This window comes from Cololabis saira, chromosome 23, assembly GCF_033807715.1.
Source record: "Cololabis saira isolate AMF1-May2022 chromosome 23, fColSai1.1, whole genome shotgun sequence".
NCBI classification, from domain to species: Eukaryota; Metazoa; Chordata; class Actinopteri; order Beloniformes; family Belonidae; genus Cololabis; species Cololabis saira.
In genome coordinates, this window is record NC_084609.1 from 13,941,999 (window position 1) to 13,967,470 (window position 25,472).

At 38.8% G+C, this 25,472-nt stretch overlaps 2 protein-coding genes across 6 annotated transcripts in view; both read left to right on the forward strand.

Moving 5' to 3' along the window:
- The window catches only part of creb3l2 (cAMP responsive element binding protein 3-like 2), a 32,569-nt gene extending 26,359 nt beyond the window's left edge, over positions 1–6,210 (forward strand). The window contains exons 9-12 of one of the 2 annotated variants that reach the window (XM_061714512.1): positions 1,226–1,325; positions 1,611–1,740; positions 3,324–3,558; positions 3,686–6,210. In XM_061714512.1, the coding sequence (XP_061570496.1) occupies positions 1,226–1,325; positions 1,611–1,740; positions 3,324–3,558; positions 3,686–3,761 (541 nt within the window). In that variant the 3' untranslated portion in view covers positions 3,762–6,210. The remainder of the gene's footprint in view (positions 1–1,225; positions 1,326–1,610; positions 1,741–3,323; positions 3,559–3,685) is intronic. The other variant, XM_061714511.1, reaches the window with a different exon arrangement.
- Positions 6,211–10,676: 4,466 nt separating this feature from the next.
- The window catches only part of dgki (diacylglycerol kinase, iota), an 85,352-nt gene continuing 70,556 nt past the window's right edge, over positions 10,677–25,472 (forward strand). For all 4 annotated transcript variants that reach the window (XM_061715116.1, XM_061715118.1, XM_061715119.1 and 1 more), the window contains exon 1: positions 10,677–11,092. In XM_061715116.1, coding sequence (XP_061571100.1) covers positions 10,899–11,092 — 194 coding nt within the window. In that variant the 5' untranslated portion in view covers positions 10,677–10,898. The remainder of the gene's footprint in view (positions 11,093–25,472) is intronic.

Genomic DNA, 25,472 nt, shown 5'->3' on the forward strand with positions numbered 1-25,472 from the left:
ATGCATCAAAAGGTTTTATATACCGATAATTATTTCATGTTATTTTAATGCTGTTATGTAGCTTTGTCCTTTTTGTTCCTGCAACTTTATGTACAGATTGCTAGCTATATTTGCATGGTTCTTAAAGGCACGGTTAGCAATTTCTGGATGACATCGCTTATGTTGATATTGAAAACATAACATCAAAGAAACACAGTGTTAACACGCCCCAACATGAACTCTTTGTTCCAACATTTGTGTGCATGTGCAACATTTAAATGAAGCATTTCCACTCTTACTTTAGTGATCTTAGCCTGTGATGTATTTGCATAATACTGGACCTGCCTATTGCTGTGTTTTGCAAACCACAAATAAAGCAGCTGCAGGTATCTTTCATGCCACTGTTTTTCATCCAATCAGCTGGCCAGTTTGAGCAGCATGGTAGTTTTAAGATGCGGGGCTTAAAGGGACAGGAGCGAGAACGGAGCATTTAAAGATTTAAAGAAATTACTTTAGCTATTGTTGAACAGACTATGAAATATCCATGTAAACATGTTCTCCACAGCAGAAATAAAATGACTGACCTCATACCGACTTTTAAGGTGTGCTGTTAGTGCCCTTTTTCATTTTTAATATGCACATTAATAAGGCTATGGGTAACAAGCATAATGCAAATGGATGAAAGAGGAGAATGGATGTAATTTATCACAATTAAACGGCAATTACATTGTTATTTGATCTTCTTAAGCCTGGAGCAGTAAGAGAGAGTGCTCTCCAGTGGAAGGGAATATAAAACTAAAAATAAAAAATATCAAGCTGCAGCACCAGAGCCCGATTCTTGTCTACACAGGAGTATAAATACTGAACAAAGACCTTTTTTTAGGAATAATTCTGTTTTAACCAAATCATGGTTAACAGACACCAACAGATTACAAGTGAAAGTTGGATGCCGTGGATATTTATGTTCATGTTTATATTTAATGAATATGTTCTGGTCTGTTGTTGGGTTCTGATTACAAGTTGTTGTGTTTGTGCTGGATTTAAAAAACATTTTGACAAGAGATATTGTCACCACATTATGGTCTGAGTTTGGCTTTTATTCTTGTAAAGTGCTATTTACTGTAGAGTTAGGGTAGAAAAAGACAACTCAGAATATGCAATGTGCGTGTGTGTGTGTGTGTGTGTGTGTGTGTCTTATGGGCTTTTGGTTTTCTGTGTCTTAATGTGTGTGTGTGTCTCTCTCCAGGTCTCTGCTGCAGCAGCTGCAGTCTCTGCAGGCGGCGGTTGCAAGGAAAGTCCACAAGTCCTGCAGGGCGGCTGGCACCCAGACATCATCATGCCTAATGGTACTTGTGTGTGTGTGTGTGTGTGTGTGTGTGTGTGTGTGTGTGTGTGTGTGTGTGTGTGTGTGTGTGTGTGTGAGAGAGAGGGAGAGAGCATGCGTGTGTGTCTACTAATGACAGATTGTGGTGTCGGAACATTGATTATTGAATTGGAAACATCTGCTTCCATCATTCATTAGCAGCTTAGCATTTAGTGTGATGACTTAATTTATTTACCCTTCTCTCCATCCATCCACACCCTCCCTCTTCTCCTTCTTCTTCCATGCTGCTCCTTGTGTCTGTCTGTAGGTGGTCGTCTTGTGTTTCGCTCTGTTTCTGGGGAGTTTTTATCCCAGCAGTCTGAATCCGTGCTCAACCATCACCGAACCAGGCGTTGCGTCCAAACAGATGGCTGTCCAAGAGTCCTACACAGCCACAGGTAGTCACACCGTCGGGTGCACAAACTAGTAAACTACACACATGTTCAACACTCATTTACACTCATTTTAAACAACTTTACGATAATACCTCCCTGTGGATCCTATAGTTACAGATTTATTGGATTTGCTGGTACCTTTAAATGAAACAAAACGAAAACACTACTCTATGAAGCAGTTTTTTAACATCTTTTTTTTGTTGTTTTTGTTTTGTTTTTTGATTCAGCTAAATATAAAAGTTTTCATAAGCGTTTAGTAAGATTGAGTCATAGCGGGCTATTTTTACAGCCAAAGGCGACCAATTACGTCCAACTGAGGTTAAGCTTCCTGACACTCGGCTGTATATTTCACTCCAGGATGCTTTGATAAAACTTCAGACCCAGAAAGCTAACCAAACCCCATCCCTGTTTAACAGTCTGTACAGTTTTCTGTGTAAGCTTTAATTTTCTGTCTGTAAACACGGAGCTGATGTGGTTTGCCACAAAGCCAAAGAGTTTTCTCTCATCGGCCCGGAGAATATTATCCCAGCAACTCTCTGGCTTTTGTTTTTCTTTTCATAGTGGGGTCCTCCGGGCTCTTCTATCTTGGAGCCCAAAGAAAATTCAGTACCGTCATTGGCATCCTCTGCAGCATCTTTTAATAAACATGGGAATGCATTTTTTCTTGAATCTATGTCCTGTGAAGGTGGCTGTTGTCCCATGGAATTTACGCGTCTTAATGTTTCCAACTATAGTCATAGAAATATGAAACTGCTTGGACTACACATTGGCAAGTTTCTTCCCTTTTTAATTGGGCTTTAATGGCTGATAAAATGACAGCGATCCCCATGGCACTCATTGAGTTAAACAATTAGTTTGAAAAATGACTGTAACTGAGTGATTTGTAGTCACTTAGTTTTACAAGCAAATCTGTCCATGTTATTTTTGAAAGCCCTTGTTGAATAAACAATAAATGTCTCTCCTTTAAAAAAAATTATATCCATGTTTACTGGTTTATTCTGTCACATACTATTGACCTGCAGTTATATGAGAAAACAGGCTAATGAAGCTTCATGCATTGTTGGGAGAAGACAAACACGCATAAAGTCACCGTTAGAGAGTTTTCAGCTTTCCGGATCTGCCCTGTTTTTGTCGTAATGATTCATTAGTTCCTGGCTATAAAACTGTGGAAGTCCATTATAACATTGACACTAATCAGATTCCACCTACATCTCAGCAGTAACGGCTACATAGACTGATTTGAGGAGTTGACCTTTCACTACATCCCCATTACCTCCCACACACACACACACACTCACTTTTGAAATAGAGAGCAGATATAATTTTCATAACAATCAAATTCTTTCCTCTCCCATCCTGAACCCAACACACACACACACACACACACACACACACACACACACACACACACACACACACACACACACACACACACACACACACACACACACACACAGAGAATAAACTTTGTGTTTTTTGTTGTTGTGGTGCTTTCTGTTTTGAATAATTAAAAAAACACACTTTAACACATTATGATTGTTTAAAAAAGAACAAATTACAAAAATAAGCCTTTTTTCCCATTTTAGTGAAGTCCAGGAGTCTTTTATCAGCCTTCGAAGACGAACAGCCGCAGCTCCTTGGCCTGGGCGGCGAATACCCCGACCAGTGGGAGGACACGCCAGCCGTCGTCATGGCAGCATGGCGTCGCTCAGAACAGCAAAAAGTCATGGTGGAACCCAACAGGGTGGAAACCCACCCACCTTTCAGGAATAAAATCAACGAAACGCAGTCACAAAAAAAACTGCTGCTGGACCTGCAAAGGTACACTAAAAATACTGCACTTCCTGCAAATGAGCACAATCACTGGACCCAAATCAAACTTTTCAGATTCATCAGTCTTGACAGTGTTTTCCAGCATCTGAACCCTCCTCTGTGTTGTTCTTCCCAGGTCTCTGGAGCAGAGGGCGAATGAAAGCAGAAGTAAAGTGATAGAGCTGGAGAGGTCGGTAAACGAGACCTCGTGAGTTTAAAGTTAACGCCCCCGGTTTGGAGCATACTCGGTGTCCTGGAGCCTCGTGCAGCAGCTCTCAGTGCTGATTGATTAAGGTTTTTGTTTGACGCTATCTCTGCTCAATCAGATACACTGTAACGGTAGATGTAAAAACGGAGGCACTGGTGGCCTTTATTTCTGAATTAAAGTTGCACTGATAGTTTCACGAGTCAGCTGGTTGCCTTAATTAACCCAGCTTGAGACACTATTTAAAAAAAAAAAAGAAAAAGAAGAAAAAAAAATCACTTTGAAAGTAGTGCGGCAATTATTCCAGAGAAAATTATCTTAAAATATCACTTGAGGCTTTGTAAAGGACACTGATGACGACTTCTGTATTTATAGAAACTTATTTGTTAAATATTTTTATTTCCTTTCTTTTCACCCCATTTTGATACATGCTTGTGTTCAAACTGTATTTTATGTTTTTATTATTTTATTCTTTTATATATATATATATATATATGTTTTTCATATTTACTTTATCTCAATCAAATGTATGTGACATGAGGCTTTGTTTCTGGCTCATTTGCAAAATCTCAAGAGTTTTCTAAATTAATATTTTTAGATGTTTAAAAAGTCCATAGATTGAAATATCGTCATTTCACACATATCAACGCACCCATAAAAACACGGTTGATATTTTTATCGGTTAGCTTCATCTTCAGCTCCATCCGTGTTCATATCTCCCCGTTTTTCACAGTAAATACAAAAAAAAGGTAGAAAAGCAGCTTACTTTGCAGTACTTTTCTTCCATAAATGTTTGTATTTGACATTTGTTAACGGTTTTAGCTTATTTTCACATGTATGTCCTAAGTTCTCTTCTGTTTATATAATGGTTTGACTGTGTGCAGGTCAGAAGTCATTATGTGATACTTGGTGTCCTTTTTAAACGTATTTAATTTTTGGTTGACAACCAAAATGAGTTTTAGTCGGAAAGTCTCCACCGAACCATGTTAACTGTGTGTTCTTTATGTTAAGGTACTTCAGATTAGTGTTGTCAGGATAGAAGTGCTTCCTGTCATATTCTGGACGTTAAAATTAAACTGAGTATTTCCTCAAATGATGAACTGCTCCTTTGGAAACCCAAAAGCATCTGAATGATAATTCCCTTTTAAATACTATGATGCTTTGGCCTTGTACTTAAGCTATCACCTTCAACAATTCTCCCCTGCTACATTTCAGCATCCGTCAAAAATACTTTTCCCATATAGAAAAGGAGTTGACTTTATGTCGGTGTTTGGTTTGTTTCGAGATCATGTGTACAGTCTGTCAGCAGAAGTTTTTTTTTTTTGGTTTTTTTCTTCTTCTTTTCATGCTTAAGCTTTAAGAAAACACGCTGTAAATACAAGTGCAAAGAAACAGTTGCAGAATAAAAATGCTGACAGATGGTGTTGTCCAGTTTTGATACTGAAACATGTGTCACTTTCAAGATCAGTGGCTTCATCTGTAAAGCTTTGTATATGTTAATGGGATGCACTGACGGTAGTTTTTGTAGAAAACATTCCCTTCTGCTCGGTCTGCAAAGGCTCTGTTGGAAAGATCTTTGTAAACAAGACAGACCGGTTGGATTTCTGTTCTTTTTCTTTTTTGCTTTATGTAAAATATCTTCCAGTTACATCATAGATCTCAGCCAGTTAAGAAAATGTTTCTAAATCAAATTTCATATCTTTGATATTCCTGTGTAAATGTGGTCTGAATTGTCTCTTGTCTTCTTGCTTTTTAAATAAATAAAGTATTTTCCTTAGTAAAAGCATCAAGCATGATGTTCGAGATGGTGTGTTTTCTTGTGGTAAAGTTGTCAACATTCAGAATAAGTAACTTACGACCGCAGAACAAGAAGTGGGTAATGAAAAAAGTGCAACGTCTTTTCAGGAAGCATTTCTTCTTAGTTTGTAATGTAATGTAATAAAAAAAAATGAAAGTCATGTTGAGTTCTGAAAAACAGGAAACCTAAGAAAAACTGCTTAGTAGAATTTCTAAAGAAAGAATAAGAAGAAAAGACTGAGGAAGATTCATTAGAAGATAACCTTTTGTACTTTGAGAGGTTAATAATAAACATCTTAACAAGTCGAATGTATTTTTGAATGAGGACTGTTACTTGATGAAACTTAATTTTATGTTCTGCGCGAGGGTTGACAGGTCATGCTTAGGGCTTACCTTGTTACCAGTGGGCCATTTGAAGGAGACATCGTATTACCTTGTTTTCCAAAGTTAAGTCAGTTTACCAACACGCTTTGGTCAAAATTACACAAGGACACAATACGCAAGTTCCTCTTTCACCCATGTCGGTACTGCTATGTTCACAGCAGGTGGTTTTAGTTACTCAACCCCAGCACACATGTTCCTCCAGAGTTAGCCTCTTGTGAATCTCTTGACCTTATAAAGTTGTGTAATTTTGAGTAAAAATTATATAAATATATGCAATGATCTGACTGTGGTGAGGCAGTAAACAATAAAACTGCATTCTTTGAAAGGTGAAACATGATTTCACTCTGATCAATTTTGGGGGATTTTTTTTTTTAAGAACCTTTTTAACTCAAGCTTTGTGATTTAAGAAAAAAGAATGTAAGATGAGTTGAAATGCAACAGATTGTTTTAAATAAACATCTTAGCTTGATCCAGTAAGTTTGTTTTAGCTTCTACTAAAGACACTTTTCAAAGTGTTTTTCAGCCATTCACAGACGTACAACACTTATATACTGTAAACATTTTCTATGTAGCTGTTTGTCTGTGCAATAAAACAAGACATCTGAGGTTCAGTGTGTCTTTACATGCTATGATCCTCCAGTTATAGGAAAGCATTAATACCATGCTCCTTCTTTAAAGGACTGCCTGTGTTTTGCTTTTTTAGAAACCACCTGATTGAAATTATAGATTATAGATTCACAACGTAGCCGATTAGTTGTTAACTTCAAAGTATTCGAGTTGCAACTTTAAATAACGTTTGGACCAAACTCTATTAGGGCAAAAGGGAGCTTCATGGTTGACACGCTGGCTGTCAGAGGAGCTTCTATATTCTGTATCACAACAAGAAGGGGTCCCAAAATAGATCCAGCAGGAGCGCCTCACAACAAAACAATACACGGTCCGACAGCTTCATGCTCATAGAAAAACAGCAGCAATGAAGTTCCAGTCCTGGGTACCAATTTTCATAAAGCTGATTTAAATAACAGCATAAAAAAATGTGTGTGTTATAAATTATAGATCAAGACATTCTTCTGATGTTGATGTTTTTGGACTTTGTGAAGAAGCCGGAGTGCCGTAAGAAAATCCATGCATGCACAGGGAGAACATGCAAAGTCCACATAGAAAGACACCAGGATTTGAACCAGGAACCTTCTTAATGTGAGGAATCAGTGCTAACACCGTAAGATGAGATATAGATGCTCACAGGGTTCAGAGAGGTAAAAACCCATCTCCAGAGAGTTTTGACACTAGCCTACACAAATGCCTCCCAAAGAGAGCCTCACCAACAAAAATCCCTCTTATAGTAAAGTTTAGTAGCTTAGAAGATCTAAAGTCTATCAGTTGAAATGATAACACAATGTAGAAATGAAAAATGTGCCCATTCGCCCACAGATCTTCCAAATCCTACTGCTTAGAAATAAAAGTGGAGGCATTTTTTGGAAATCTAATCACATTTATTGAAAAATAAATGGGAAGGTTTCCCAAAGTTCAGAGCATTACTTTAGTTCAAAGTTATGGGACACTCTTATTCTGTCTCATAGTTTTGAAATTGGATATCAGTGAAGCTCAAAAGTCAAACTCGGCCACAGAGCTGCACAGACTCAACAGAGATTTTTCACCTGAGGGACAGATGCCTCGATTCCCAGATTTCCTTAAATGGACTTAGCGCAGCCATGATGGCATCCTATAAAACAAATCCCTCAAAACAGACTGTGATGTCAGTGCTGTATCTTTTGTTTTACTCCAAATGGGTACATTTCACACAAATGTTGTTTATTCTGGGAATTCCCTGGAAATCAGACCCAGTCCAGAGAGGCTGTGTTGAGAGAAACCCAGTCAGAGAGGAAGTGTAGTTGTGGCTCATTTATCAGCAGAGGAACTTGTTTGAAGAGCAACTATGTTTCCAGCAAGCTTGTTCAAAAATAAAAACCTCTGATTATTACAATGATATAGCCTACTGCCCAAAGTCTGACAGATTAGCTTTTTTCTTCATAGCAACATATAGGACATGCATGCCTGCGGTCTGCATGCCAGTTGTTTTCCACTGACTGCTACTTTATTAAATGTCTGCTGAACAAAACCTTTTCACAATAGTAAATGCAAAACATGAAAGCAGATCAGAGATCACAGCCATATCAGCTGCTATCACTACGCATCTAAACATTCCTTCAAAACAAGAAACGCAGTAACATGATGGAGGAGGAAAGATGTTAATTAGGGGCAAAGAAAAAAATCACGATTATCATCATGATATATGAACTGCAATTATGATTTGATAATTATTTTTAAATACAAAATGAATAACTATGAGTAATAGGACATTTCATATTTTTATTTCTGTGTTCAACTATGTAAATGAAAAACATCACATTCCCCTTGTTAAAATAGACCACAAAAGGCCATTTTATGAGATATATAGATGATTACATATATAGATTAGGCTGGAAATCTATAGATACCGCTAGCAAATTTGCTTTGTGGGTACATCTTTCAGGGTGTGGGTCTGATCTACCAGGCTATGTATGAATGTGTGATTGTTTTCATATTATATTAGTACTGTTGGATTGGTCATTGAATTGATGTATTGATGTAGCTATGACTATAAATAGATAAGTACATCCCTAATGTTAGCAACATAATCACATAATATCATACAGAGTGTACAGGGAGTGTGTGTGTGTGTGTGTGTGAGAGAGCGCTAGCTCTTCTCTCCAGAGAGAGAGAGAGAGAGAGAGAGAGAGAGATGTTTCTTTCAGAGTGAGATAGTTTCAGCGTGCATGTGTTCCTGAGAGTATGCTCACCCTCTGCCCTACTTTCTGACTCATGATGCTGCACAAAACGAGGAGAGGGAATATCCCACAATGCTACACTGCTTGTCCCCTAAGATGGATGGATGGATGGATGGATGATAGATGGATGGAGGGATGCATGCATGGAGTGATGGATGGATGGACAGAGGGGGTCAAACGTAAAGGTGGATGATACACCGGCATAAACAAACATGTAAATCGTGCGTCCCTGATAGTAGGTCGCGCTTTTTTTCTTTTTCTTTTTTTCAACGTTTGTCATGTCAGATAATTAAATAGGCTTCCCAACTTCCGGTCAAATATTATAAAATAAAGTTGTATTTATTTATTTGTAATCAATTCTAACTAGGATATTTGCTTGCTTGTTGTGGGCCTCATGACGTCTTTTGAACAAACTTAGCCTGGAAACAGGTTAATCCTGTACAATGATTTATTACACGTTTGAATGTAAGTGACTCAAGAATTCTATATGAGTTCAGGTTTGACTAAATATTGTTATTTAAGATCAATACCTTAATGATGAAAAACTGTTGTGAATGATAAATCCATCTATCCATCCATTTTCTTTACCTGTTTAATCCTGTACAGCATCACAGGGGTCTGCCACTACCTATAGAGATGCAAAACCTTAGTCTATGCTGGCTTAACTTGAAAATTACTTTAATAGTATCAATTAGAAACGAAATGGTAACAGTGCAAAAAATACGCCAAAAGAATTAGTATGAATAAAAATAAGCAAATCTGGGAGAGGATGTGAAGTGTTGACCATTTTTCTATTTCTATAAGGAAATTTGGCAACAAAAATAAAAGATTCTAGTCCAATTCTAGGATCCATCAGACTTAACTTAAAAAAAAAAAGGAAGGTGCACATCCGGCACTGGAAATCTGCAAGAAAGAAAAAAAAAAAGCAGAGAAAAAAAAAACAGACACGAAACCGACACGGAACAGGCAGAAGCATGAGCAGCAACCGTCCCAGGTCCCGGGACCCAATCACAACTAAACTAAGCTACCACGACTAACTAACCCCCAAAACTACAGAGCGAGAATGCAGGTGAACGGGCCGATGTATATGTCTGTGTGTGTGTGTGTGTGTGTGTGTGTGTGTGTGTGTGTGTTTGTGTGTATATATGTCTGTGTGGCTATGTGTGTGTGACTGTGTGTGTGTGTGTGTGTGTGTGTGTGTGTGTGTGTATGTCGGTGTGGCTATGTGTGTGTGTGTGTGTATATGTCGGTGTGGCTATGTGTGTGTGTGTGTGTATATGTCGGTGTGGCTATGTGTGTGTGTGTGTGTGTGTATATGTCGGTGTGGCTGTGTGTGTCTGTGTGTGCATATGTCTGTGTGGCTATGTGTGTGTGTGTGTGTGTGTGTGCATATGTCTGTGTGGCTATGTGTGTGTGTGTGTGTGTGTATATGTCGGTGTGGCTGTGTGTGTGTGTGTGTATATGTCGGTGTGGCTATGTGTGTGTGTGTGTGTGTGTATATGTCTGTGTCGCTATGTGTGTCTGTGTACGTGTTTGTGTGGCTATGTGTGTGTGTGTGTATGTGTGTGTGTGCGTGTGTGTTTGTGTGGCTATGTGTGTGTGTATGTGTGTGTGTGCGTGCCGGAACCCGGAACCCAGGCCCCCAGCATCCCCACAGAGGGGAGAAGAGGGCGGGAGGAAACCCAACGCCAGCGAGTTAAAATAAAATAAAATAAATCTAAAAAAGGGTTCCTTCAGACTTAAAGCCTTTGGGGACATGTGTTCGCTAAGGGTAGATCTTATTTACAAAACAAACTAAAAAAAAAAAAAAAAAAACACACAACAAAAAACAGTTGTATTTTATTTTGAAATGTCGCCCTCCTGCTTCCGCCGCGGCTCCGCCAGCTTGCTGTTTCCAGCCGTCACCCGGAGCCTCATGCTGCAGTTCAGCCTGTCGTCCAGGCGGCTGTGCGTGCCGCCGTACCTGCTATATATACAGACCACAGCGGTCAGTCAGCAGCTTAACAAAACCAACCAACCTTGTGTCATTATTTATCCCCGCCAGCATTTCACTCCTTCTTCTCCACCGGACACCGCCGGCGTCTGTGCCTCGCCACACGCCGGGGGAGGGAGCGGGGGGTCCAGCCCGGGCCAGCATGGACCCCCGAGCGGAGAACCGCAGCGGCGGCGGCCGCCCGGCGGCGCTGGGAGCCGACGGGGGCGACTCCGAGGCGGCCGTGGGCTCCGCGGAGGCGGCCGTGGGCTGCTGCAGCAGCCTGCCCGACCTGGAGCAGGACGCGCTGGAGGACAAGCTGCGGGGACTGGCGTTCAGAAAGCAGACCTCGTACCGGTGAGTGAGGGGTGAGGGAGGATGCTGGGGCAGGATGTCGCTCTTTACATACACATGTATAGTGACTGTTTTGACATGTTTGGGTAGCCCTCATGGGTCAGACTGGCTACATTGCGACAGTTCTGATTTACATTCATGTTTATAAATGTCCTGATAAAGGTGGAGAATCTCAGCTGCAATTACTGCAATTGTATTTCACAGACAGCAACACAAAGTGTGTGTTTTTGCTGTGGTGTAAAAGCGCTGTTGTGTTGGAGCATGTGTATGTAGAGAGAGAAGAGTATTGATTTGAGGGCTCTCTCTCTCTCTCTCTCTGTGTGTGTGTGTGTGTGTGTGTGTGTGTGTGTGTGTGTGTGTGTGTGTGTGTGTGTGTGTGTGTGTGTGTGTGTGTGTGTGTGTGTGTGTGAGAGAGAGAGAATGCCAGCAGCCTGACACCCAAGTGCGACTGGCAGCTGCTGTTGATAGTGAAAACTGCCCAGAACACACACTCACACAGCAGTTTTGATCTCTCTATCTCTCTATCCATCTATCCATCTATCCATCTATCCATCCATCTATACATCTATTCATCCATCCATCCATCCATCCATCCATCCATCCATCCATCCATCCATCCATACATACATACATACATCCATCCATCCATCCATACATACATCTATCCATCCATCCATCTGACAATAAATATACAAACCAGAAGATAATGTGCAATATCATTCTCTGCAACGTGCAATTATGTAAATAACATCTGTAAATATCCATCTGTTATTTTTTACATACTAGTATTTCTTATCATTTATTTTTATTCTCCTTCTTCTTCTTCTTCTTCTTCTTCTTCTTATTGTATATACTGTTTATAGTGTTTTTATTATTACTGTGTGATGTTGATGCCTCTTGTTTTTTGCACTATCCCCTTTGCTGCTGTAATCTGCAAATTTCCCCTCTGTGGGACTATTAAATGATTTCTTATTCTTATCTTACCTTATCTATCCATCTATCCATCTATACATCTATACATTCATCCATCTATCCATCTATCTATCCATCTATACATCTATACATTCATCCATCTATCCATCTATCTATCCATCTATACATCTATACATTCATCCATCTATCCATCTATCTATCTATCCATCTATCTGACTGACCTGCTCGTATCAGATTTTGTGCGTTTCTCACTCCCAACAATGTTAAAACTATAAACTAAGGCCTTTTCTCCACATTACATTTACCATACACAAATAACTCAACACATGTTATGACAATAGTTATTAATGCTTTATTTAAATTAACTGTGCTTCATGGAAACATTACAACCGGATGTACTGACTCTTTTGAGGAAGCACATTCATTTAAAAGAGAGATTGTACGAGAGTTGGCGTCTGGTAAAGAAGTAGGATATTGTGCTTCATGGGAGTTGCTGCGTTTGGTTTCAACGTTCCACCTTTCTGACGACAGTGATACATTGACGCTGTTGTCTCAGCAGAAATAAACTTTACTAACCCGTTGTTTGGGAGGAGAGGCTGACATCAGGGAAACAGCCATTCTTGGAAGTAAAGATTTTTTGGAAGAAATATTTTTGACAGCGTCTGCACCAGAATTGCATCATAAAAGCAGAGAGATGTTGGAGGTGAGCTGAGCAACTTCACCTGCAGAATCCCCAAACTTGATGCAATAAAAGCTGAATGAAGAAATGAAATCCAGACGAACACAAAAAGGTCTGGTTTTCATAGCCAGTAGGCAGGGAAAGGATACGGTACGGCTGCTAAATGACAGTTTTGGTCATTGTAAACCTCACATCGTTTACTTGGTGGTTCTTTTAGCCACTTTACAGCTATTTTTTAAGTCTCCTTTCATGCAGTAAAACTTCGTGATGCAGGCACACGGCCTCTTTATTTCTTCCTCCTGCCTTTTTGCTAAGAATGAAATGAACAGATCAATACCACTTTCCTGTTTGTATAAAGCTAGAAAGAAAGCTGGTATAATTAACTTAAAATAAAGACAGAAATCTAAATTCCGGTCTTTACTGAATAGGAAACAGCTCAACTCCTCACTGAAAACAAAACTGAAAAAAAAAAGCCAGACATCTGACTATAATTGAAAAAGTAATTTATATCGTGTAAATGATAGCTTCTCTAAACATTTATTTGTTTGGAAATAAGGTTGGTATGTTGTAGTACAGTAATAAATGTCTCTTTGCCTCAGTCTTCCAGTATTTCCGGCTTGTTACGGTATTATATGTTGAGTCATCTTGAGATTTGACTGTATTGCAGTGGGCTACACAGATAATCTGTGAATTTTCCACCTCACAGAATCACCCACGTGAAGGAAAAGGCTCGGGCTGGTCAAGGGAGACGGTAGTTTACATAACTCTGAAGTGGCCAATGCCAAAAAGTAAATTACCATATGTGGCGATATGAAAGAGCTCAGAAATGATCCTGTTGAGCATCAAAGGCAGGTTGTGTTTGTTTTGTGTGCGGTTTTTCAGTGTGAGGTTGTGTTATTGTATACTTATGGCAGCATGAAGCACGTGTAACTAATCTGCCAGAAATTCGTCACACTTTTGTCGGTGTGCATGTTCCCAGAATTCCCTTTGTGTGTCGCTCCTTTTATCTATTCTTAGACATCTCACCCATCTGGTTGCATGATAGCCCTGTCTCACACTGAAATACAGTAACTGTGTGTGTATTATGCCATTCAGCCAGCTCACCAGTGGGTAGTTTGATTACCTGGTCAGTGTCAATCGCCTTGACACTCGGTCTGTAAGTGAGTCAGTGGTTTGTTTTCCCAGGCGCCTCCTGCTTATCTGTCACTGACAGTTTGTGAAGATCATATATCCACAGTATTGGTGCTCATAAATTGTAATAAACCTCCATTGTTCCCACAACTCCCAAAAAGAGCCTCAGCAGAGCTCCTGTTCCGTTCAGAATAGCTGGCAACGGTAGCTGACAGTGACCTGAAACACTCCCATTCCTGTGTGTTCCTTATGCTGTCTTGTTGTAACAAAAACACTCCCATTCCTGTGTATTCCTTATGCTGTCTTGTTGTAACAAAAACACTCCCATTCCTGTGTATTCCTTATGCTGTCTTGTTGTAACAAAAACACTCCCATTCCTGTGTATTCCTTATGCTGTCTTGTTGTAACAAAAACACTCCCATTCCTGTGTATTCCTTATGCTGTCTTGTTGTAACAAAAACACTCCCATTCCTGTGTATTCCTTATGCTGTCTTGTTGTAACAAAAGCCAATACCAAGATTCCCGCAGCATCTCATCCTAACTAGAATACGACATGAATGGTGCTACAGTTGACTGATGGCTGTGTTGACATTAAAATATGAAATACTTAATGTAGCTTAGAATTGCACTTAAAGGAGCATGAGGCTCCTAAGAAATGAGACTCATTAGCGCCACCTTCACCACAACGGCCGTCGGGGGTACTGCAGCCAACAGTGAAGCCGGCACGGGAGAACGGGGAGAACGCACATGCAGAGTAATTTGACGTCACATCTGCAGGACAGCGCGGGAAATTCCGACCCGGAATTGCAGCACATTTTGCAGCACACAGCCTGTTCAAGGCAACAGAGAGATACACTAGAGGGCTCATTCTTTTTGGTTTGGAACGCTTCATCTGACATTATTAAGGAAAACTTAAAATGTATACAATTTTTTTTCATAAATCCTGCCTCAATCCTGCCTCATGCTCCTTTAATGTAGCTTACAATTGCACTTAATTATTGGCACATGTGATATATCCCATATATATCATGTTTTCTATATAAAAAGCAGTTTTGAAAAGGAAAATTTTAATCTTGTCAAAGGCAGGAAAGCTAAGATATTTATATATATCCTTTTATTTAACCAGGTAAAAAACTAATTGAGATTAAAACCTCTTTTTCAAGAGTGACCTGGCTTGGTAACTGTTGACAAACTCTTGATTCAAACCAATCACATTCAAGCGAGGTGATTATTAAAAGTCTTCAGCTGCCACACAGCAGAACTATTAATTGGTGAATAAAGCCGTGATAACCTTTTTGGTGAGATTTAAATAAAAATTAAGTGTAGCTATTTCTCTCCAGAACGATACAAACACATTTTTCAGTACCAGATTTCATGTATATATCTCGGTTTTGCCGATTGAACCAAAGTACGGTATACTGTATGTGTGTAGCTGAAGCCTGGCCAGCACTACTAATGCCTGCACTAGAAACTGAGTAGAAACACCATTGGGTAAGGATACAACCAATGTAAAAACAAAGCATGTGGCGTAGGCAGAGTGAAAATCAGACAAATATCAACAGAATAGATTCAAGATGGTGTGCAGTGTCGTAGGAGTGTTGGTTATGAACAGCTCTGCAGCTGTGTTAGTTGTTCTGAACTGTGGATCTTGGATACTTCTGTAAAAGTCATAGCATTTATCCTGCTCTGCTCCATTGCGATTGGTTTGGTACTTTCTGTTGTGATTTCACAAAATGAGTCTAAATTTTGTTTTTATTTAGTTCTGTTAAAACTGGAAGAAGTGTATTCTTGCAAAAAGCTGCATCTTTACCAGTCTCCGACTGACATACCTCGGCACTATGTTATATAACATAGAAAGCAGTTAGTTGTGAAGTCTGCAAATCACATGTAATAGCTGCCTGACAAGGTGCAGTGCAGGGTATTTGGAGTGTACAGACGTCTAAATCCCCTCTGATGAGCAGCATATTCAGTAGTCTGCTGCAAATCAGATTTTTGTTCTGGGAAGGCAAGCACATGGACTGATTTTTTTTTTTCTGCCTCTGGTTAGTAGTTGCATTGATTAAATGGATTTGATAAATATGAGCAAACAATACTGACCTTGATGCCCTAATGCCAAGCAGAAGAAGAACTCTGACAAATGGCAAATGGTGAGATATGCTTAAGGTAAACAGGACAGCGACAATATACTACTGTCAACTCGCTTTACATGCCAAGCCCTTTATCTGGGTCTTAGTTTGACTGCATAGTGCAGATTCACTCTTTTATATAAGGTGATGGGAGCTGATAGAAGATCTGAGAACATCTGAGATTTCCCTTCGGCAGAATAAGGATGTTCACCCTTGGCTATGAAAATTGCTGCATTTTGTGGTTCTCTTTTCTCTCTGAGCTGAAGGGCAGCATTGACAGAGCTTTATTTTGTGACTGATTAGTTTGTCAGGGTGTCGTCACTGTATTTGCAGAATGTTCATCCATGGTGGAAACAGTTGATGTGGTTCATTCAACTATTTGTGCTACTTATATTTTCAGTTTTTTAAAGGCAGATTTTGCAGCCCTCATGTCTTATCAGGTTCATATAAGCTCATAAAATGTGAAGTGTATTTGGATGTGTGCTTTCACGTACTGGATGTTCTTTTTTGTTATCATTTCCTTTATTCCTCTGCTATATTACTCATCATTACTGAATGCAACCTCTACGTTGTTGGTGTTTTTAAGCATTGAATCTTAGTGCATTGTGCTAATTATCAATCTTTAATCACAATTAGCACAAATGTTTGCACAATTTTGCACAAATTAGCACCATTAGCACAGACGTGTACTATGATTTTGTGTTGGATTCAAACTCTCAATTAGGTTCTGTCTTGCATGGGGTCAGTGTTGTTCACATTAACGTTATGACGTGTGAACTGAGAAGTTTCTACACCTCCGGTCAAACAGACGTCAACACTGACATTGAGGAGGAAAGTCATTTGAACTGACCACTATGCTTTTTATAGTCCTCTACCCCATGACTGTTATTGTCAAATAGTAACACACCCACTACTGAAAGGCTGCAGCCCAAAACCATCGCAGCACTGAGCACAGTTTAAACAAAAAAAAGGAAGTTACAAGGAAAATAGGGGCAGAAAACAGTTACTCTTCAAAGGAATACACACATTACATGCTTTTAATGGATTGTAAGATATGACTGAGAGGCCATGTGTTTTTGCTTGACGATATTTTTATGAATTTTATTAAATGTAATTTTAAGAAGTGTTTTTTTTATAGTGTTCTGTCTGGAAATTTTCTGAAAAAAAAAGAATAATCTAAACTTCAACATTTGTCAATCTATTTATCAAAACACTATCACCTGTTTGTTAAAATTGTAGTAATTAATGTTACATTACATTACATGGAAGGTAGGTCTTTTTAAAACCTCCTGAAGAAAGAGAAGAATGCCCCTGCAGTTGACAGGGCTGTAAGACGTGCAATCGATCGACACAAGTCATTTTAGTTTAATTGAAAATCAGACAGACATACCGCTGCATACTTAACCACTTTTTAACAACAAAAGCAGGAAGGCCAGCCAAGCAGGGATTGCAGAAGTCACAACCTGAAACGGTGTGAAAAATGTAGAGGTGATGTTAATTTTGTAAACCTTGTGGACAGCCTACTGGGCAGGGAATAATCAAAAGCTCAGTCTTGAAACTGATTTAACTCAAGGTGCCTTTCCTTTATGTATGAGGAGACATCAGAGAGGCAGGCAGATATCCTGGCCGAAATCGAAAGGTCAACAATAGAAGCTGGGTATCATCTCAATAGCAGTGTTACGAGAACCCATGGCTCAATTAAGTTATTTAAATGGCAAACGGAAGGGACCCCAGCAGGGAGCCTCAGGGAACCCCTGCCAGAGGTGATGAGAAATGTTTACTTGATGATGTCATTAAAAAAATCCCATTGGTTACAGTGCTGGTTAGGAAAGTGAAGAATAGACAGTAGGGATGGGCGGTATGGACTAAAAAATGTATCACGATCATTTCTGGCATTTATCCTGATAACGCTAAAAATGACGATAAAAAAACCTAAACTAACTAAACTAGACCAATTAAATTGAATATATAAAAAACAATTAAATTAGTACACCTGTACTGCAAAACTTTCTTTCTTTCTTTCTTTCTTTCTTTCTTTCTTTCTTTCTTTCTTTCTTTCTTTCTTTCTTTCTTTCTTTCTTTCTTTCTTTCTTTCTTTCTTTCTTTCTTTCTTTCTTTCAGGCTCATTTCTTTCTTTCTTTCTTTCAGGCTCATTTCTTTCTTTCTTTCTTTCAGGCTCATTTCTTTCTTTCTTTCTTTCAGGCTCATTTCTTTCTTTCTTTCTTTCAGGCTCATTTCTTTCTTTCTTTCTTTCTTTCTTTCTTTCTTTCTTACAGGCTCCTTTCTTTCTTTCTTTCTTTCTTTCTTTCTTTCTTTCTTTCTTTCTTTCTTTCTTTCTTTCTTTCTTTCTTTCTTTCTTTCAGGCTCATTTCTTTCAGGCTCATTTCTTTCTTTCTTTCTTTCTTTCAGGCTCATTTCTTTCTTTCTTTCTTTCTTTCAGGCTCATTTCTTTCAGGCTCATTTCTTTCTTTCTTTCTTTCTTTCTTTCTTTCTTTCAGGCTCATTTCTTTCTTTCTTTCTTTCAGGCTCATTTCTTTCTTTCAGGCTCATTTCTTTCTTTCTTTCAGGCTCATTTCTTTCTTTCTTTCTTTCAGGCTCATTTCTTTCTTTCTTTCTTTCAGGCTCATTTCTTTCTTTCTTTCTTTCTTTCTTACAGGCTCCTTTCTTTCTTTCTTTCTTTCAGGCTCATTTCTTTCAGGCTCATTTCTTTCTTTCTTTCTTTCTTTCAGGCTCATTTCTTTCTTTCTTTCTTTCAGGCTCATTTCTTTCAGGCTCCTTTCTTTCTTTCTTTGTTTCTTTGTTTCTTTCTTTCTTTCTTTCTTTCTTTCTTTCTTTCTTTCTTTCTTTCAGGCTCATTTCTTTCTTTCTTTCTTTCAGGCTCATTTCTTTCTTTCTTTCTTTCTTTCTTTCTTTCTTTCTTTCTTTCTTTCTTTCTTTCTTTCAGGCTCATTTCTTTCTTTCTTTCAGGCTCATTTCTTTCTTTCTTTCTTTCAGGCTCATTTCTTTCTTTCTTTCTTTCAGGCTCATTTCTTTCTTTCTTTCTTTCTTTCTTTCTTTCTTTCAGGCTCATTTCTTTCTTTCTTTCAGGCTCATTTCTTTCTTTCTTTCTTTCTTTCAGGCTCATTTCTTTCTTTCTTTCTTTCTTTCTTTCTTTCTTTCTTTCTTTCTTTCTTTCTTTCTTTCTTTCTTTCTTTCTTTCTTTCTTTCTTTCTTTCTTTCTTTCTTTCTTTCTTTCTTTCTTTCAGGCTCCTTCCTTCCTTCCTTCCTTCCTTCCTTCCTTCCTTCCTTCCTTCCTTCCTTCCTTCCTTCCTTCCTTCCTTCCATAAATCCGGCTTAACACAAAAACGTCATCAACGGGAATTTATCGTTTTTATCGCGAGATGACAAATTCTTACCGTGGGGAATTTTTTTGACGGTATATTGTGAACGGTAAAATATCGCCCATTCCTAATAGACAGGGACTTCAATAATTAATCTCTACCTGGTAGACGAGACAGCTTCTTCTGACTTCTCTCCCTGCTGTTAAACACACCAGCATGACCCGATTGCCCAAGAGGGAAAATGCAAACAATCAAATGCTTTGTTTCATCACCCGGCTTATCATGTGGTGAGATTTTACCTCCGCCTTCCAGGGAAATGGTGCCAAAACTGCCACCGGACAGGATTTTCTAACATTATCCTTCCACTATTTACAGCTCACTTTACAAACAAAGTTTGCAATAATTAGTGTGTGTTCCCACTCCACTGTATCGAATTTCCACGTGTTTATTAGAGACCATGAGATATGGTGGAGCGGGGAAAAGGCTGGGAAGATGCACCAAAACATGAAGAGAGGAATAACATGAAAGCTTTGAATGTATCCCATGTCTGTGCTGCTGCTTACCACCTGCAGGGGTAAACAGTGATCAAAGGCCTTTCATCATCTGATGTTGGTGAAATTATAAAACTCCATTCAGCTTTCAATTAGGATGGAATACTGATGAGAAGGGGAGAATAGAGAAATGAAAAAAACGATGGTCAGAGAGTGAGAAGAAAGAAGAATGTTTGATATGAAGTCAAAGGAGAGTGATTTATCAAGAAATGTGAAAGAGCCATTGAAGAGCACGAATGAAAGGGGTGATAGTAATGACAGGGTGGTAGTGACGCATTATAAGGCAATTACTTTATTACCTAGTGGAGGACTACATTACAAGGAGACATAACTGTTAACCTGCCCTAAAAATAAATCTAGACTGGTGACTTGCATGAAACTTTGTAGAAACAAGGCATTTAAGAGCCCTGATGTATATAGCACAGTTACAGTCTCAGCTGCTGCTTATTGATGCTTAAACGTAGTGATACACTCACCAGTAAACAGATTTAAAGAGCAGATTTACTTGTACAGTAGAAAAGCTTGTAGTGTAGGTCATGATAGATTTTATAATGTACTACTTTACTTCGTAGCTCTCAAAGGAATTCATCAATTTTTAAGGCCGCGACCTGAGTTTACACCCGTTTTGTGTGAACAATATACGCAGGGCAACAACATGAAACAGCCGAAAGGAAAGAGGGATTTCAGATTTAGAAACCCCTGTAATGTCATTCTACTTACAGTAATTGTGTAACAGCAGTACACCACAGAGCAGTACAATAGCTTTGGCTTTCCCCTGGGAAATTAAATCTGAAAGGCCAGAGCAAAAGGAGTACTAAACACACATAACAGGGCACAACAAGAAACCCAGCTGCTCGTTCCAAACAGCTTCAAACAACAAAACAAAACAGGAAAACAAACATGTCTCGGTTAAAGACAAAAAGTGTGAATTATGAATCAGATTTGACTGAAATATAGAACTTGAAAAAGGTTGTTATGTGTGTTTGGATGACAGCAGCCAGTAATATTTAGTTGCCCAACAATTATTTTTCTCCAATTTTAGGAACACTCAGAGCTGTGGGTTTTGGGATGGTTAGTGTCTGTCTCTTGTAGTTTGTGTGTTATTTAAAGGGCTGTTCTCTCCCAGCATAATAACCAGTAAGGTTTTTATATTAGGGTGGAGCCCATACCAGCGCTGTAATGCCAATGTTAGTGGTCAACAGTGTTATTTGGATCCCTTTTTGGAGATAAACGATTAGGAAAAGGAAATGACAACAAATCAAAATGCACGTGGAGCACCGCTCTCTACTGAAAAATTGAGAATTTCAAGGTTGTGCTTTTTATCATTCATATTTTATGTACTAAGAATAGTTCATAACCAAATCCTCTACTCTGTTAATGCTGTATTTGCTGGTTCTGTCTCTCTAATGTAAGATAATTGATGAATGAATAGCAGGGAGTTATGATAAAGTTTCTGCAAGCATTTTCAGTGTGAAATAACTAACTTAAAAATAAACTTTAATTCTTTTGATACTAAAAAAATGTAAATAAGCATCAAACTTGCTATAACAGACTACCAAGCAGTCCCTAGTTTATATTTTACTGATGACGACCATGATATCATTAAATTGTTATGGACACCTTTTTTAAACTTTTCTTGCCCATTTTTGACCCTGGATACAGCTGGAGCCTGCAGAAGATTCCTGCTGTGTCTGCTTACATAACACTATCAGTCAACAGTGTGGATGCTCACATCTTGATCCTTATTAAGATGCACTTAATCCTTATTAGCAATCCTACGAACTGTCACCTTGAACACCAGGAGAACTGTGTGGGGACGCCCTATTTTGTTGAGCTCTTTATTTAGTACTATGATCCCAGACATTCTTCTCAGTAAACTACAAGACTCGGGTCATCCTCAGAGGTTTGACTCAAGGAAACTGGACTTCCTTTTCTTTTTCTAAAGATGTTTTACCTTCTAATGAGAAAGCGTCAGTTCGCCGGTGTACAAGACTTAGGCATAGAATTGTAAATAATTCAAAATACTGCGACCCAACGAACTTCATTAAACTAAATACCTTAAAATGTGTAGATCTAGTTGAGCTAAGGACTTCTCTTATAATGTATAAGGCACACAACAACCTACTTCCTTACTGCATTCAGGAAATGTTTTCACCCAGAGAAAGTCGGTATGAACTCAGGGGAACTTGTATGTTTAAAAAAATAAAGGTAAGGTCAAACTTTAGAAGAAGATGTGTTTCTGTTAAAGGGGTAAACTTGTGGAATAGTCTCTGTGATGAGCTAAAAATGTGTAGTTCTATCCGCAAATTCAAAAAAAATGTTTAAACTTAGGGCAATGGATAAATATAAACTATGACCAAGAGCAGCTTCTCCTGTAAATCCTCTATATCACATGCTTTTGTTGTAATTGATCTGTGTAATACATTTTATTTTGATTTGTTGTGATGTGATGTATTGTAAAAAAGGGTAGGCATCATATAAGCTACGGCTTCAGTCTACACCTTTTCTGGTTCATTTCTTTATATATCCAGCTTTACTGTGGTGCATGTTTTGATTTACTAATGGACCAAATAAAACTAACTAACTAACTAACTAACTAGGCCTCTCGATCCCCACATGCACACGGGCCAAAGATGTTCCTCAGAAACTACAGGAAACACACAACAGATCTGACTAGTATTTGCGTAAAGGAGGCATAAATGGCAAAAGAGTTCAGACATACAAGTTTCTTTGGATACTGATGTCCAAGATCTGTCCTGGTTCCCCAACACGTATTGCATTATCAAAAGCGAACAGTAAAGACTACGCGTCCTTTTGAGTGCCTGGCATGTACAACACGGAGAGGAAGCTGTTTGCTACCTTCACACTGTGTAACCAGAGCGCCTCGTAATGTAGCGCGTGTCAGTGTGGTATGCAAGCACTTCTGATGCGGACAAGAAAGCGCTCCAGACGGCGGTTAGGACTCCAGAGAAAATCACTGGCTGCCCACTGTCCTCCCTGGAGGACATTTCTACCACATGCTACATCAGCAGAACCACCACCATCCTTAAAGACAACACGAACCTGTCCACCCCCAGCTTTTAGCAGTTACCAGTTGTTTTCCCCTCAAGCCTTTTGTACATAAAACTAGAAAAACAAAGAGGTCACTATATCGCACCTATGCTGCTCCACCCACACTTGCTTTCACACCTACAGGCTTTAGTCTATTTAAAACAACTCGAGTTGAGCTCAGTGGGAATATACCAATTGTACTTCCAATTGTACAACTGGACCAACATCCTCAAAAAGGGGTGGCCTTGATTCAAATTAAATGGCCAACTCTGGCGCAGTTCTGTATGCTGAACCAAAACAAGAGCTCAGACCTAGAATCACATGATTCGAGGCATTGAATTAGACTTTAGTTTCTGTGAGGATTAAATCTGAGCTTAACCGGGTAGCTTGGAGTTCTGTATGTTTAATGCACACAGCCTTTAGTGATTTCGGTGCATTAAAACATTCCTCTCTAGTCGTAGCTTCACTTCATTTTCAATCCAATCCAAACAACATAAAGAATCACCAGTCTGAATACTAATCCATGTAGGTTCGTCATATCACACAGGACAAGTACTGCAACAGTATCTTCCACAAAACATCCTCCTGTGTTTACAATCTGTCTTCCTATGAAAGAGACATCTGGCCAATTACCAGTGAGGATGTTCTCCTGCAGTGTGATACATCGAGTTTACACGCATCGAATGAGTTGCACCCAAGTAAATGAACAAAGGCGTGAAAACACCCTTATTGATGTGCATTACACTAGAAGAGGTTATAGCACCGATTTTATTATGTGATTTATTCTAAATGTATTTTCTACTGCTCATATTCTTTAGCCCATGTTTTATATATGCATCGTCGTGAATATTTCAATTTTGATCTATTCATTTACAGTAATGATATATTAAATTCTAATTCTGCACAGTTGTTGAAGGAAAAAGGCCTCAGAAACTTGGACACGTCACGTCAGGAAGTGTGCAGGAGTTCAGGCGTGAGAATACGTTCTTTCTGTTCTGGGAATGCTCAGTTGTTGTGTATGGTGTTACATTATTATGTATCGCTGGGGCACTTTAGAGAACGGAGCCATCATTAATGTTATTAATATCACTCATGGTTTTACAAGGCACCATGAATTTGTAATAATTCTGTTGTATTCGGTCATAGAAAGTCCTCAAAGGAAGTGACTGGCTCTGGCGGCTTGCAGACATTTTGTGCTACAGTGACGTTGCCATTTTTAGTTTTTTTACAAAACATGACAGCACGCTTGATGGATGGACTCAGCAGCAGGACCTAATCCTTTATATATACAGTCCTCCCCTTCATCTCCATTACTCCTGATGGTTAAAGTGGATGCCAGATAAAATCAATAAGGGACAAGAGCTTTCACCTGAATACACCTGCTCAATCGACAGTGCATGCAGTAAAAAAAGCTGCCCCTATATTTTTCTTTTTCTAATAGTCCGGGCCGTGTTAAATTCAGTGGAGCACTTGGCTCACAGCTTGAAGGCACTCATGAATTTTTAAACAGATGATCAGAGCACCAATTGTTGATGAAATACAAGGTTCACTGACACAATTTTTCTTCTCTTCTCTTCTGCACGCATATTTACATGTGTTTTTTCTACATTAAGACAAGAAAGAAAACAGAGGATGAAGTAATTTAATTAAAGTAACTATATAATCTTGTAAAACATGTGTATGAGTTGGGTGTGTGATGCTTTGTGCAGTTGCCATTTACTTTTAATCCGCCACTGTGCTGCAAACCCCCACTCCCCTTTTTATACTCTTAAATTGTAAATTTACATTACTGGAGGACATTTTGACAAGTGCTTTTGACAAGAGAGACAGCCCATGATAGATATGTTGACAGTTTTTCCTCTGGTAATTTCTTTAGTTTCAGGACAGTGTGGCACAGACTGCACCCAAACATAATCGATTAGATGATTGATTCCCAATTGGCATTCTTTATATATGCTGTTTTGTAAAGGGTCTCTTTCCTCCGTACAGTTGTTGGAGAAACAAGTAACACAAGAAGTCAACTCAACTCTTTCAGTTTTTCCAGACAGGACAACTTCATCTGGATGCTTGACCTTTTCGACTTTTTGCTCACATAATTGGACCTTTTAACCTCATCATGACAGATGTATCATATTTGATACATGGATTTTTTATCTGTACCACCCCGATAATAAAAAAATGTATACAAAAACAAATAATGAATTAACAATTGATTTCAATGTATATAATAAACACATTCAAATAAAAACAAAATCATCTATTATTTCATATATCAGCATTAAAGGGTTAAGGCTGTCATGTGATCAAAGTCTGAGAGCTTCTAAATAAATGATCATTTATTGTAAATAATGTGAATTGGGGAATTTTGACCAGTAAGATGATGATAATAATAAAAAGCACAAAGCACTCCAGTATACTGAATTGGGAAGTGATTACCATGGCAACAGCTTTGAAGTATTTAGGTCAGCTGGAATTCGGTTGGTTGGTTTATCCATCAACCAATTACTACAGTTGTAGATAAACTGTAAGTCTTGTTTTGGGGCAAGGGGATGGGTCTTGGTGTCTGGTATGTCTCTGCTGAAGTATTAAGTC